At 49.8% G+C, this 15,818-nt stretch overlaps 1 protein-coding gene across 3 annotated transcripts in view; it reads right to left on the reverse strand.

Moving 5' to 3' along the window:
- Nucleotides 1-15,818, reverse strand: part of VAV2 (vav guanine nucleotide exchange factor 2) — a 153,280-nt gene that overhangs the window by 14,383 nt on the left and 123,079 nt on the right. For all 3 annotated transcript variants that reach the window (XM_075111913.1, XM_075111914.1, XM_075111915.1), the window contains 8 exons: nucleotides 14,742-14,844; nucleotides 12,220-12,318; nucleotides 10,675-10,743; nucleotides 9,954-10,054; nucleotides 6,319-6,418; nucleotides 4,903-4,998; nucleotides 4,375-4,443; nucleotides 1,586-1,672 (listed from right to left, as the gene is read on the reverse strand). In XM_075111913.1, coding sequence (XP_074968014.1) covers nucleotides 1,586-1,672; nucleotides 4,375-4,443; nucleotides 4,903-4,998; nucleotides 6,319-6,418; nucleotides 9,954-10,054; nucleotides 10,675-10,743; nucleotides 12,220-12,318; nucleotides 14,742-14,844 — 724 coding nt within the window. The remainder of the gene's footprint in view (nucleotides 1-1,585; nucleotides 1,673-4,374; nucleotides 4,444-4,902; nucleotides 4,999-6,318; nucleotides 6,419-9,953; nucleotides 10,055-10,674; nucleotides 10,744-12,219; nucleotides 12,319-14,741; nucleotides 14,845-15,818) is intronic.

Here is a 15,818-nt window from a genome sequence, read left to right on the forward strand (position 1 = left end):
CGGGACCACAGGAGATCCCTGGAGCTCCAGCACCAGCATCCCAGGGCAAGGCTCAGGAGCCAAAGCATTTTTATAAGGTTTGGGATCCCGAAAGCAAAACCCTCAGAAAATAAGCTATTTTCCAGGGGTTTCTACAAAACCAGCACCAAGGTGATTATGGTTTTGATTCCCATCCTGACCCAAGACTGGGGCCCAACCCAAGGCTTTGGTCAGTTTGTCTTTCAGCTCAAAAGCCCTTGCAAACGTTGCTCAGTGCAGCACAGCTGCCGAGACATGGGAATCAATCCCCTTGCATAGTTTTAACAGGAAAAAAAAAATATTGTGAAGCATCGCCACTGGTCAGGAAAACAAGTATTTTACACAGCTGTGTGTATAGCCTGTAATTATTTCATCGCCCTGCGGGCTCTGTACACATAACACCAACCCCTCCACAACGTCCCGCCCGGTGCAAGGGAAGGAAACGCTGAGCAGAACGTGCGTGGGATTGATCTGCCGACAGGAGCGACTGCTTTGCTAACTTCTCATCTCCCGTGTGTCAGACTTGCTCTCTGGCTGCTGCAAGGAGAAGTGGCTGCTTAATGCCCCCATTTACATTCCCGTTTTTACAGAGCATGATGTCTGATTGTTCGCACAGATCAGGATTATCGTGACTGCTTCAATCAAAACCTTTCAGCCGCAACGACCCGTATCCCACCAGAGAATTTTTGCAGGTTTCTCTTGAAAATTAAGGACATTGTCTCCGTCTGTTAAATAACCATCAATTAGAAGTTCATTGTTTTCAAATGAAGTCAAGGCTTAAAGCCCCCCAAGCCCAGGACCCATCCAGGAAGCCCTCAGGGTGGGCAGCCCCCAGCATCTCCCTCCGTCAGCCCTTTTGAAGCATCTCAGGTGTCAGCCCCCGAATTGCATTATCCAAGCGTAAAGCGTGACAGCAGAGCAGCTGCACCCGCAGCTGACCAGGCCCCCCCTCCCACCCCACCCCCGGCAAATGTGGGAAAAAGCTCGTTAGCTTGAAGTTCTACCACTGAATATTAAATTAATGGGCTGCTTCGGGGCTAAAGTGAGTGATGGGTTGCACAGGGTTGGCTGATGCACAGTAACGGCACCAAGGGTTTGATACCTCTGGAGTTTGGAGGATGAGATTCTCCTTAAAATACCTCGTTGAGATTTTGGGATTAGGTGCATATTGCATGTGCCCTCTCCAAAAGGGCCTTGGTATGCTTTCAGTTAACCTCTGTCCACTTAACAGCAAAAGAGAACCCACTTTAAATAGCAGACAGGAAATTAAATAGCAGATTTGGGGAATTCTTGGGTCCCCCCTACACTAATAATATGAGAAAAAGTTGGCGAAACAATATCAGTGTAACACCACCAACAGACAACACCCTCCATCACAGGCAAATTGGTTTTGTAATGTAGCAACCAGTCCCGGACCGTCAGCAAAACCAGTGTGAGCAGGGAGTGTCTGAACACACAGGGATCTTTCCTGGGCAGCACATCAGATTCAGCAGTAATTCCACAGAAAAAGCAAATATGTTAATAATAACCAAATTAAAGTAGAGAGTGAGAGGATTTTCCAACTTACCAGATTTTCTATAGAGCTCTGAAATTCACTTATTTTCTTTAAAGTCTCTTTGTCCCTCTTTACTTCATTTATGTACATGGCCAAGTCCTGAAAAGAAAAGTGAACATTGATTTTTATTTTCCAGATGAAACCAGTACCTTACCGAAGCAGAAAACACATGACCCAGGCTCCCCGAAGCCGCACTGCCCCCCGCCCTCAGGGGTCAGGCCAGGAGTCAAGCAGCAGCCTGGGACGGAGCACAGGCTTTCTGTGCCTTCGCCCTGCCTTGCTGCAGGCGCCGCAGTTTTTCCCATTTCCCAGAAGAGGGCAATGCATGAATCCAGTGCAGCACAGCAAACCCGACCCGTGGCTTTTACCTGGCGAGAGCCCAGGCGAGCAGCCAGGCATCTCCTGCCTTTGCGCCTCTGCCCCAGCAGCGTCCTTCCCTCCCGGCTTTCAGCATCGTAAATCCCTTCATCCCCCCAGGTACAAAAGCTGTGAGCCAGTCTCTGCTGCCAAAACATCCACGTCTGTAAAATAATTGCTTTGGACACCTGGCTGCGTGTTAGCTGTGAACAGCACTTGACCTGGCTCTGCCCCGCTTGCTTCCAGCTGAGCTCCCTGGGTGCTCTGGATCGCACCCGAGCTGGCGAGAGCACTGGGATGCTCATACTCTCCTCGCAGGGAGACCCCGCGAGAGCATCCCCATCTCCAACACGTCTGGGCCTCCAACGTCTCCCACCACACAAAGGCTACGTCGTAAAATAAGAAACACTTCACAGAGCTTGTTCTGCCCTGAAAAATTCCTTGCTTACCCAAAATTTGACACATCAAAGAATCCTATCCCTTTCACTAAAACAACTTACAGCCTTCAGAGCATATTTCCTGTGCCTGTTTGCTTCCTATCGCTCCCTGCCTCCTTGTCCTCAACAACAGCTCTTGTCAACCTGGATTAAATCCGAACGTGGGATTTTTTAAAACATCCCCCCCCGGTCAGACCTTCCTCAGCTTCCCAACATAGGGTTAATCGCAGGTGATAATCACAAATCTACGTGGCAATACTTATAACATCACAACACACCCCACCAGGCCGGTGGCAGGGATGGTTATGAAGAATGACAGAACCAAAAGCCTTATGAAGCGGCACCTCCATCGCGCTTGAGCACTTGCTCCCTGCTGCCGAACAGGCTGTCTCCTACACAAACGGGAAACGCAGTCCCAGGGTCGACCGTGCCTTGAAAGAGCGACAGCAATGTGCAAATCCGGGCTGCGGGATTTATCCGGGAACCTGCCTCGCTCCCACCATCCGCCCCGGGCTCGGTTCTGTGCGCTCAGGTGGAGGGTCGGTACCTGCACCAAATACCCCCACGTGCAATTTTTTGGTGCAAATCCTGCCCCTGCTTTGTGCAAACAACTGCCTAGGCAAAATAAAAGGGAGGCGAATCCCTTGGGAAATGTAGCTTTAGCTGCAGATATTCACCTCCCTGCCCAGCTCTCCCCCCAGACGGCACCAACATCTGCCGCCCACCAGCACGGCAGACGGAAAGGCTGGATTCGCAGTGAAAAACAGTACTTGTAAGTTAAGGTTTGGTTTACAGATCAATTAAAACCAAACTGCACGGCTTCCTATGACCCTGCTGAGCCCAGCACAGTCTGAACTGCACCTGCGCTCTCCTGGCGATGAAAGAGAAACCTGGCTGATGGCTATGGGCAGCTTCCTGCAAAAAATGCTGAGTCTGCAGTGTAGCCGGAGTGTATATACATTTATTTATTAGCAATGGTATCGGTGGGTGCTGTATTATGAGGCATAAGCAGGGTTTAACAACTGTCACCAGGTGTAGTGTTCATTTGAGGCCACGGGCATGTGTTGTGCAGCAGCGGGCTGCGAATGCAACGTCCTTCAAAGAACCTTGACTTTAAAGTGACCTATATATCAGCTCTGGATCCCTGGGCTTGCAGGGGTAATGGCTGAAAAGGTCACCCAACTTACGTAAGTGCCGGGAAACGCAGCGTTGTTACAAAAGCTGCAGCTCAGAGGCAAAAACAAAGTGGCCTGAGAACACAAGAGCAAGCCCAGGGATGAATCCTGCAATGTCCTCCAGAGAGAAAACCTGGATTTAACGATCATCCTCAAGTCAGATTCTGCTGACGACAATTGCGCAGGGTGGATGTGCAGGGGGGGACGTATCCAACTCAGAAAACATTTGGATGATTTTATTTTTTATTTCCGATGGTCTTCCTGAGATCTTGGGGGTTTTAGCTGAAAGCTCAAAAAAACTCTAATCAAAGCAAAATTTTGACACCAGAAATCTTCATTTGTGGAAAGAGCATTTTCCCCTTAATAAAAAAAAATACTTGGATAAAAGGATTCCCAACCAGCGCCTGGGTAACAGCGCGCAGGCAATGCTCTGCGCAGACACGGGCTCCCACTTCTGCAATGCTCCCTGACTTGCTGATATGGCTGGAGTTCCTCCAGATCCCTCCCAGCAAAAACAAGAGCTGAATCTGCCACGGCCTCTTTACACGCAATAGTAATTAGTGAAAAAGTCATAACTTGTCAACAAATACCAGCTTCCCCAGCTGCTTAAGGAGGAAGATAACAGCGATGCCCACGGATCTGCGGCGAAGCAATCGCATCAAATGGCAATCAATATACACACGCATGCCCTAAAGGAGGAGGTGCTGCCTTCCCTCAGGCCGTTGGATGGTTCTTCCATCCAAGTGTTCAGTTTACAGAAGCAGAGGGGTCCCCGCGCCCTGCTGCACCCTGAGCCCAGCGCAGCCCCGCTGCCGCTCTCGCCCTCCCGTACCTGCATCGCCTCCAGAGCCTCCTTCAGCTGCTGCTTCTCTGGTCGGTCCGATGAATGGCTCAGCAGCTCCTGAAACAACAGAAAAAGAAAAATAAAGAGCTTGGGTGGGCTAGGAAAGCTGCCCACACCCTGCCTGCACCGGGCAGGCAGCAGGGATGGCCGGGTGGGCGGCTGCGCCTGCAGCCGTAGGACAGGGAACAGGCCAAGCGGCTGGTGCTTGAAAGATCTGTTACATGGAGTTGACGGGAGGAATTTCACACATAATCAGATTATATGCAAGCTTATTTTATATTCATTAACTGCCTCTTGTGGCTAACAAGTGCTGAATTACCCTAGGTCACCGTACTTTAAGAGATGGCACAAATATTATGTCATGTTAAGTAGCTCTTGTAATTATTTCATTTGAAGGGGAGGAAAAAAAAACCCCTCACTCTGCATTTGGCAATAATTCACTCTCCACTGTAAAAGCAAAAAGATGCTACAGGAAGGACGGCAGCTGGAGAGAAGTGCCCATGCCGAAACACTTACTTTTAACAGGAGATGATATTTCAAAACTCTCTGCATTGGAACCACCAGCAGATCTTGCAATTTAAATTTCCCGTCCTGAACCTTTAGTGTGCATTCCTATTAAAGAAATCAATACATCAGTGGTGAAGCAGCCGGGGGAAAACAACAGCTCCCCCACAGAAAAAGCCTCCAATGTTCCCTGGCTCTTATGTTTTGCTTCTGTAATATTGGTTCGGATGAAAAATGGCTCCCTGCAAGGTCCCAGCCAGGGCCCCCCCCCACGGAGGTTATCAAGGCATAAAACACAGGGTCTGGACCCTAAAATACAGATATACTCATGCAACTGAGCTACTCCAGCTTAATGAGATACCGCTCATTAGGGGAGCACACGAATGCTCTCAGACCTTGGGAAATGTCAAATGAAACGCATTAGCTTAACTCACCTCCTCGACGGTTTGAACTAATGCATTTTATTTGCGAGGGGCTGGAAGCAAGCACGCAGGCAGTTGCTGTGGCTTCGCTGATAAGCATTAAGTCATTAAGATGAGCTAATGTGATCGCAGGAAGTTTTGCGACTGTTACCTTCGCCCAGACCCATTTAGATACGTGACTCCACTGCGCTGGCTGAGACCCCCTGCGTGCCCCCCCCGGGAGATGAGCAGAGCTGCCACGAGGGAGGGAGAGAAAGGAAAAGCACGGGAGCAGCTTGATCTTACAGCAACTGGCTTGATGCGAGATCCGGGGAACATGTTTTCAAAAAATGATTAAATGCAGTTTTATCCCTGAATTGGGTTGCTACTTTTGCACGGAAAATCAAAGAGCATTTGCAGAAAACGAGGTAATATACACAGACAGCCCAGCAAATTCAGATTAGCATCAAGACCAAAGCAGGAATTAAAGCTGGGTAAAACAGCAGCTCAAACAATGCATCCCTTCTGGGGCTCCTTTGATTTACTTAATATCTGGATCAGCCCCTATTTACACTAAGCCTTTACACTGGGGAAGGAGGACAGGGGCGTAATCCGGGCGTGCGCCTGGGGACTCGGGCTCGCCTCTGTCCCTGATGCTGCGTGTGACCTTGGAAAGCCGCTCGGCTCCTGGCTCGAGGATGCTCAGCGCCTTTGGGTCTCCCTGCACGACTGCACGAGGAATTTGTCCACGAGTCCCACTCAAATAAAGTCACCCGGCTTGTTTTAACTTGGATAAACTCGGGGGATGAAGGAGAGAGAGCGTGTCTGGCGGGGTGATGAAGGGCCAAGGGGGAGATCAGAACAAGCTGACCCCCAGCTTTGCTCCCTTTCGGGGCAGCACACACACGCCTCCCCTCCCTCACTAACTGACGCACTCCCAACACGCCCTCAGCTCCAGCAAGTCCTTCCAAAACCCACGACACGGCGGGTGGGCGGCACTCGGCCCCGATGCCCCCGGCCCGCTCACCTCCACCTTCTGCCTGACGTCCTCCCTGTTGGCGAGGAGGTGGTTGAGCGTGTTCTGGGCGTACTCCATGTGGCTGCAGTACTTGCCATAAATCAGCAGCCTGTAGAGGGAAATCACAGATTTAATCGGAAACACTTGCTGGCAGTTATAACCTGTTATAAAAGATATATATACTTATATACAGTGAATGGACAAGGCAAACAGCTATTCCCCCATATAACTGCTTAGTAAAGTATTAACACTCTTTTACGGCACGGCCTTTTAATATGTAAATCTTTTGAAGTTTCCAGAGCCGGAGCCCACGGGGGTGATTCAGCTCACGACGAGCAGAAGGGGCCGAGCATCCAGAGGAGCCTGTTTTCGGAGGTACGATGGCTCATCCCTCCACTCCCGAGTGCGATATATTTAACCACCGCTCCCCAAGAGCTGTGCTCTCGGAGCGCCACAACAGCAAAGGGAAACCCAGCTCCATGCTCAAAGACCGTTCCTAGAGCAGGTTACAAAGTGGCTCAACAAGAGCTAGCTGCATCCCAGGTATGACAGCCCAAATATGAAAAGAAACAGCAAAGAGCTGGGACGCCACCTCTGCCCAAGCTGCCGGTCGCTGCTGGTGCCCGCCTCTCCCCGGGACCAGCTCCGACCCCAGCGGGGGTCTGCGGGTTAGCTCAAACACGAGGAGGTGAGCGCCGAACCCCTGCAGTCCAACACTGTGGCTCCTCAGCTCTGAGCTGGCTTTTCCTCGTGGCTGCACCCTTGCCATAATCCCCTCGGTGCCTCGATAGGCGCCGTGCCGCCCCGACGGCCACACGCCGGTTTTCCGTCTGTGCCGCGTTAGCGCCAGGGCTTGTGAAGGCAGAGCAGGGATGCGCTGCAAGACCAAACGACAACAAAAACCCATTTCCTGAGGGCATTTCTGAATGCAGCTTGCTCAAGCCCATGTATTCATCTCCCCAAAAGACTTCACTTCCCAAGTCACAGCTGCTCACAGCCCAAAAAACGACTGCCACCACCACGGCTGATGTGTGCCCCCCTCTCTGAGGGTTTCTGGATATTTCACCAAGGAAGGAAGAAGGTAAGACATGACCAGAATGGACATGAGCGATAATTTGCACCTCATCAGAGAATGAGAGGCTTCAAATCCCCTTAAAATCCAAGGACACATTTTAGAAAACTCATTGCTCCTTGCAGGATGGGCCACAGGGACCTAGAGATCAAGAGACCAGGTAATTTGGGAAAAGAAAGTTGTCACAGCCTTTGGAGACTCAGTGAAGCTCTGTATGGACATCCTGGGCTATAAATTTAAACACCTGACACAAACAGAGCAGTTTTGCTCTGGGTTCCCCCTTTTTCCCCCACTTTACTCATTAATCCTGCACGACAGGTTTGGGTTTCCCCCCCCTTCCTTGCCATTAACGGCACTGCTGCTGATAAGACACGTATTCCATCACACGCTGCAATTCATCCATTATTTCGGGGCCTCATCTCTTGATGGAGACAATCTGGGAGCACCTGACCCAGTGTCACCCCGTAAACATGGGACTCTCAGACCCCGCTGGGGAATCAAATAGAGAGATTTATGGGAGCCGCAGTTCCCGGCGAGGCAGCAGCCAACACAGATTATTCTTCTGCCTTTTCCACTTGACAACTTCTGAACATGCACAATGCTATCTACCTTGCCAGCACTTGGAGAGTTTCAAGGAGGCTTCAGGAGCATAAATTCAAACCTCTGGCTTTCAGAGAAAGAGATTTACAAACTATTTCCTTAAAAAAAAAACAAAAACAAAAACAAAACGAAAAGCAAACCTGCAAAGTGGAGGAGCAATACATCATTTTGCCGGGATGTCTCTGAGGATGTGTAGGGAAGCGAGAGCTATTTGTCATGGATACATTTGATGAAAGAAGGTCTTATATACAGGGACCAAGCAGGGACTCTGGAGGTCCATGTTCCCTTCTTGGTGGGGCAACGCTCCAGGTGAGCTCACTTTCTCCTCCTGCACCCCCGTTTCCTTGCTGTAAAATGCAGGATCAACGTCTTTCCTGACGCAGGAAAGGACCCTGCCTATTTAGATCAGGTTGCTCCAAACTCTTCATCTCCAAGAGCCTGGTTTTGGGTCTTCTCCAAGCCAAAGCTCCCCACAAGCAGCAGTTCCCCACAACGCTGTGGTCCCCGAGACGCCCACGGGCTGAGCGCAGCTTTGGAGCTGCCATCGCAACTCCGCAGCCATCGGCCTGGCTCCTTCATTCACCTCTCAGGAAGGCTTTTAAGTCCTTTAAAAAGTTGCTTGCAAACTCCCTTAGGAACCGGGCCAGTTCATTCACTCGCCTGCATGAAATCCATAGTGCTCCATAAAGTGCTCTCCTGAGCTCCCACCAGCAAATGAACAGAACCAAACAGTCATTTCAAGGCTGTCAGCCCAAATACGAGCCTCGCGCTCCTGCGCGGCCACGGAGACCTCCCCGGGGAGCAATGCCACCTCCACGACTCCTCCCGTGTCCCGTCCCTGCTCCTCGCATGCACAGCTCTGTCCCGAGCAGAGTCGGCAGCGGCTTGGCTCGGGATCGCTGCCTGGGGACAGCACCGGCATGCACGGAGCCAAGCCAGGAATTAGGAGATCAAAATCACCTAAGTGAGTTTTATGAGCATTTTTAAATTATTTGCATTCTTCTTTGGAAACTTTTTTTTTTTTCATTTAATCCAGAAAACATTCCCTTTCTACAAAGAGGCGCTGTGAATGATGGAATATCTGACCTTACGGTGTATTATTAATGCAGATGGTATTTCTGGAGTTATTGACTTCTGAATGGCATTTCTGTGTCTAGACACTGGTTTAATCACAGTGAAATAACACCCTGGCACGATTCCACAATGAATCAGGCCTTTGATTAGTATTAAGGATATTAAAGGCTTTTATTAACCTTATCTTTGCGTTCTGGGGTACTCCTGCTCGCAGCTGCCAAAACACAGAACCTATTATGTTTACGAAAGCAACTTTTACATTTATTCATCGTGCAATAGGTGCGGGACAGCAGCAGTGCCAAATACGCGATTTTTTAGAGTGAGCAATCGCTTTCATCTAACCAGAGCGAAGTCTCCCCTGCAAAGAAGTCATCCTACCACATCACAGGCCCTCAAAGCCCCGCTGCTGCTTGCAGGAGAAGGCTACACTAACCCTTGAAGGTGAGTGAGGTTTAACTCCCTTCTGGCTCACCGTAACTGTAGCATTCCCGTGCTTATCCCTCTGATGCATCCCTGTAAACGCACCGTATGTTCAGCCTGCAAAACAGCTGGCCCCATATGGGAGGCTGTGAGCCTGGCAAAATTCAGACGCAGACGTGGGCTTGCAGGAGCAAGCATCCATGGGAGCCACACCGATTTAGCCAGGTCGGTCAGAGAGGGGAGATGTCCCGGCGTGAGCCTCTGCCCCTGGGCGACCTGGCACGCCTGTGGCTGGATTTGGCAGCTTAAGCATCAGCACCGAGTGATGTTTCGGCTGCCTGAGAGCATCTAGCTGCAGAGGATACCAAACTGGTCTGCTGCAACAGGCATTTCCCTTCCAAATTCCGAGATGCACCCTGCAAATATTAACCCATATCTGTTAAAACTGGAGCTGCCTAAAGACCTGGGTTTCCTTTACCTCTCTTTGAATTCCAGAAACACTTTTGCCAGGCTGCTTCCTCCAGACATCATAGAGACGTCGATGGCTCTCAGGAAATTGAAGTGCACTTTAATTAGGTCCTAAAACAAAGAAACAATCAATACTTTAAACACATCCAAAGCAAGCGGGCAAATAGAGCCCAAAGAAATGCACACTCACTACTTAATCAGGCAGTCATTTTCTCTTCTTTTTTTTCCTCTTTTTAGCTGTTTTTAAAATAAGTCATTCTAGTGAGACGCAGCCCTCGATGGCAGGAGTGCAGGGGTGTAATTCTGTTAGGGGGTCGTTCAGTGATAAATGCACCAGGTTTTCCATGTGTATTAAAGTCCCTTTTGCAGGTCTGGAGGGAGCGGGGGAGGTGGGCAGGCTCTGACCCAGACCCGTGCAAGCCAGTGTAGAAATAAATCCCTTTATCGCCGTGTGCCCAAACCACCTCTAAGTACAGCTAAAATACACAGCCCCAGCCCTGGAGCATCCTCTGTATGAATTGTTTTCTTACCTAGAGTTCATATAATCCCCAACTCCAAAACCCAGTGTTAAAGAATATCTCCTAAACCCGTTCAAGCTCCACAGCACATGAAGGACTGAACTTCTACAGGTGAATGCACAAATCTAACATGAAATCTGAGTCTTGTCTTAAGCAGGAAGGTGGCTGAGCTGCATGAAAAAAATATTTAAGCCACGATGTCTATGCAATTACCTCCAAATTGATAAAAATAGCTTCCATGTCTTGGGGAGTCAGTACCAGCCTCAGTGGGTTCATGTAGTTCTGCAAGAAGGAAATCGAAAAGGGATTGAAATACCAGAGAGGTGTGAGCAAGGTTTTGGGGTTTTTTTTTTTGGTGCAAGGGAGTTATTTTTCCTTACTTCACCAGTTGCATTTACCTGAGCAGGGAGAAGCCAGGTTTTAACAAATTTAAGCGCTTGCAAAGGCAGACAAATGACAACCCAGTTCTCAAGACTGGGCTGTGCCAGGGGCCCAAGTGGGAGCCAGGAACCCCCATGGGTGCATCTTCCCCCAAGCTCCCCTTGGTCCCCACAGCACCTCCAGGGTGGGCGCAGACCCTTCTCCTGCTAAATCTACAGGGAGGGGGATTTAAATGCACAGTTTCTTCACCTTGCAGTTGGGAAGAACTCTGAAGCATCTTTTCAGCCCTTTGACTATCTCACTAGAATTTTGCCCTTGAAAAAGCGCCGATGATGTGATTACATTGGAAATGCCTTTCTGAACAAATACATATTAATAGAAACGTCTACATGACTTGTAACTACAAAAAAAAACCCAACCCTGATGCAATGCACCAAAGACAGGGCCCTCTACCCATAACACACTGTCCTAAGCCTTCGCACGCCTTTTTAATGGATATCAAAGCAGTGATTTAACCCTTCCTTTAGACTGAACCAGAAGGGCTGTGGCTGTTCCCAAGGAACAAGGGCTGTTTACACAAATGACATGTATGTTTGGATATTTTTATGGAAAATGGGAGATGTTATTCCGTCGTGCTGGTTTCGCTCACAGCTTCTTTGTGGGAACTTTCAGCAGACAGAGACAAATAACTGCAAACGGGGAAGAAACAAAAGCGTTAGGGTGATTAGAAATGGCAGCTTGATTTTCACTATTGTTCTTCATTCCTGCTGCCTTCCTTGGAGCAGAAACCACCTCCAGGCTCCAGCCGTATCCACGACTCTGCCGTCTTGCTGAGGTGTTCATTTTTGTTTTTATTCAAAAGAAAAGCACAACAATAATTTATCAAAACCAATTAAAGCCCGTGAATTCAAGAAGCAAAAATGTTACTTTTAATCCAATTAGTTTCAATGACAAGTCAGCACAGCTTCAGCACTTTTGAAAAATGCCCAGAATAAAGAAATTATTCCATAGCAATCAAAGCGATAAGATATCTGCAAACATGGCTCTTATTGGTGAGACCGGCCTGGCTGTACGAGGAGTGGGAGTCTCTCACCCCCAGGGTAGGGGGGACACAGCAGGGTGGTTTTCAGCCTACTTTCAATATGCAGCGATCAGAAAAAATATGTTGTTTGGCTCCTACAGTTACAGGCTGCACATTTGTGCTTGTCAGTATGGGTTTTCTGGATCCCCCTTCTCTCCAATTTTACATGTGAATGCATCGATCCTGCCTCATCGCATCTGCCAGGTCTTGCAGCAAGAACTAATACAGCGAGATTAATGCAAGATCAAGTGATGATGTGGAAGGTGACGGCATAGAAAAGATGGCTCAGTCCTTACCTTTTCTATATCTTCAAGTGTTTTGTAGTATTTGGCCTCAGTTTCTTGGATTTCTAGCAAACAGCAATTTCTTTTGTCATCTTCTGTCATTCCCATTTTCTAGAAAAAGGAAAAATAACGCATGGTCAGATACTCCTAAGAGTGGTGCAGCAACCTGCCCATGCAGAGCGGAGCTCCAGCCCTGCCTTCAGCGACGGCAAACTCAGAACAAGCGCAAGTTTGGGAAGTCAGGAGAGTCCCGTTACTGGTCTATGCTAAAGGAAACTATTTTTATCCAAAAAAATATTAGGAAGGAACCCTGGCTGTACTATTCAATATATTTCAACATGGCAAGCATTACATTTTTTGCATTTATTATAGCTGCATCACCAATGAATAACAGCTAAAGAATAAGTAAGAGATAAATACTGTTTTCCCCTGGTTTTTTTTGCTGAAGATGAAACTCACAACCGAGCCTGTTGGTCATAAATAATGGCTCGTAAGTAATAAAGTGGGTCATAAATAATACATGAGACTTATACAAATCCCCTGCCAGGTTGCTAATTCTCATTATTTTAGGTCAAATCTGATAATACATGTGTTTCTTAAAGCCCCAACTCCTACAGTCACTTCTCTTGCTCTTACATCTGTAAAGTGGAGCTGAAAACACGTGTTGGAGGCGCTGCACTTGTCAGTGCAGCCTCTGAACCCGGGAGGTGATTCAGTGATGGGCTTTAATGATCATGCACAGGAATGGACACCCTCTGTACACCCCCTTTACCTCACAGCTCAGACCTATCGGCTGGATGGAACCCAATATTTTAATCAATGCATCTTACCTGCATATATCTAATCTGAAGCATGCAGAAATACAAGAAACCAATTAGCATTACACACTTGCAACAAACCTTAAAAAAATAATCCAGTATTTAGATGAATATGTGGGTGCTTATATTAAAAATAAAACTCTTCGCACAGGGAAGGGGAGGAAAGGGAATCAGAGCCCTCGAGTCCATCACTGCTCAGCAGTGTCCAGGTCAACACAGAACACTGTTGAAAGGACAGTGAAAAACTGCCAGCTCCACTGCCCCTAATCCTGCACTACCCGGCTGTGGGGCACCACACGGTGGGAGCTTTCCCCCGTTTTCCCCTTTTATGCAAGGAATTCCTACCCAAACCTTCCCAAGGGGCAGTTCTTGGGCCAGCTGGCTTCTGCAACTGATGGCAACACAATAAAAACACTGAAGGCCAACGAGCTGTGCTGACTCCGGCATTGCTACCGATGGCCATAAACAGCTCCAAGCACTTTGGGAGAATCAGCAGGAATATTTTGTGCCCGACAACTTGATCCAGGTGGGTTTTTGGTGTGCAAGGAACTCCTCAGGCTGCAGACAAGGTGTGTAGGGATGGAATGCCTCAACCACCATCATCATGGTCTTCCCACCACTTGCAGGCAAGCCTGGGAGAGGTGAGAAATCAGAGCGCGGGCATCACTGCCCCACAGCTCGGCTTGTTTGCCGGGCTCCGTGGGGTGAAGCCCTGCCTTCCCAGCCCCACGCCCTGCTCCAGGGTTTAATGGATCAGTGAACTTGTCCATTGATCCTGCTTTGTTACGGGGAGGCATGTACCGTTTGCAGCTAGGAGACAGTAATTAGAGTCTGAACAAAGCCTGCGGGTGGCAGATATCAGAGGATGAGAGAAAATTTGGAAGGTCACACGCCGGTGGAAAGGTCCTTTCCAGCTCTGCATCAGCAGAAGCCAGGGCAGCCAGTCTCCTGGGCGCTGGGGACACAGGTAGCAATGGTGGCTGTGAGCACCTCTGGGGGGATGCAAGGGCCATCAACACATTCTGGGCTCATCCATGGAGCGTGATATATACACCAGAGCCCTTGGAGTTAATGCAAGTCCCTCCGTGAGGCTGTGCCTGCTGCACAGCTGGGTTCCCCCATCATCAAAAGGCTTTTAGAGATGGTGAATGGGGTTGGCTCCTTGTCCCTAAAGCCACAGCGGTCCCTGCTGCCCCAGAAAGCTCCACCGTAAACGCCTGACACCCAGGCAGGAGCGGCAGCAGACACAAACAAGCGCTGGATCCTCCACACACAGATCTGTCAGCGCTTGGCCCGATCTAAAAATACCCATGGCAGACACGGCACATCTGGCTGATGGAGCAGGCAGAGCTGCCGCGCTCCCCTCTCCCCAGAAAGGGCTGAAGTGACACACGCTGCCTTGGCTCAGCAGCAAATTGCTATTTTTAGCTTATCTTTTAAGGCTTATTAGCTCTTCCTTCCCCTTCCTCCTCCCCAAACTCCTTCAGATGACATGATGGGCTGGGAAACTCCTTGGAGAACCCCCTCTGGGCCAGCACCATCCCAGCTTGGCTTATTTTTACCTCTCACGAGGCAGCTCGGTTTCGAGGAGTGATGCAAAGCAATTCCCTTCCCAGCAGCATCACCCGTCATTGGCGGATACTTATTTATTTAATTGAATTCTCTCCCTTCCCCTCCCATCAAGGTGTAGCTTTAAAAATACATATAAATTGTTACCATGGGCTGCTGAACTTCCACTCTGATGATATCTTCATAGATATCATCGCCTTCATCTTCACAGGGGACGCAGTCATAAATATCCTCCCCCAGATCATGTTCGCTGGAACGAGAAGCAGAGCAATTTAGCGACAGTGAAGAGGGCACGTTCGCTGTCACTTGATCAGGCAAACCAACAACTGCTCGCACCAAAGAGGGAGGATAATCACGACAATAAGAAAACTCCCGTGGCCCACAGCACTGACATCCTCAGTCCACATTCCCCGTTTGCATCAGGAGTCGGTACCCGCTGCACATCCTCCCGCTCGCTGGAGGCTGGAAAAGGCGAAAACGCTGCTTGACACGAGTGGGGATCGCAGCCAAGAAGCCGCCCCGAGCCCCGTGCCAGGCGCGCCTGCGATGCCCAGCCTGCCACGCTCTGCCAGCTCTGCCCCTGCAGAGTTTGTGCTCAGCGCTAATCGGCCCAGCCGCGACAGCCCCGCCGGCCAAGCGCCCCAGTGGGACCATCTGAGCTGCCGCACGCGACCGGGTCCAGCTCCACCGGCCGCCGAAGATACCTGCAGCCTCCTGTTCGTCTCCTGCCTCTGCTCTTTAGGTCAAGGAGCTGCTCTTGTGCCAGTGACTTTAACCATAAAGCAGTAAGCGGATGCTAAGTAATCATTCGATGGCTCCGTGCAGTAGGCAGAAGCACCCACCCGAGCCCGGCCTTGCTGCGCTGACCCCCTGGGCTGGGCAGGGACCTGCAGTAACGCCCCGACCAGCCGCGGGCAGAGCTCAGCCCGGCCCAGGCAGCTGCCTCCAGCGACAGCCCCGCACTCCCTCTGGCCATGGGCATCACGTCCAGGTTTAAAAGCTCTGGATCCAGTTTCACTGGGTGATGCGCCGACTCCCACAAAGCACAATCCCTGTCCTGATGGGCAACTGGGTGATTTTTAACCTAACATTTCCCGGAGGAGGGGGAGACTCTCCTGATCACCACCCTACGGCAATCCCACCAGACGCTCAGCTCGGTGGTGCTCAGCCCCAACACTGAGCAGAAGGCAGTAATAATATTTACGTCGGAGATAAACTAAGCAG

Source organism: Phalacrocorax aristotelis, chromosome 17 (genome assembly GCF_949628215.1).
Source record: "Phalacrocorax aristotelis chromosome 17, bGulAri2.1, whole genome shotgun sequence".
Taxonomy (NCBI): domain Eukaryota; kingdom Metazoa; phylum Chordata; class Aves; order Suliformes; family Phalacrocoracidae; genus Phalacrocorax; species Phalacrocorax aristotelis.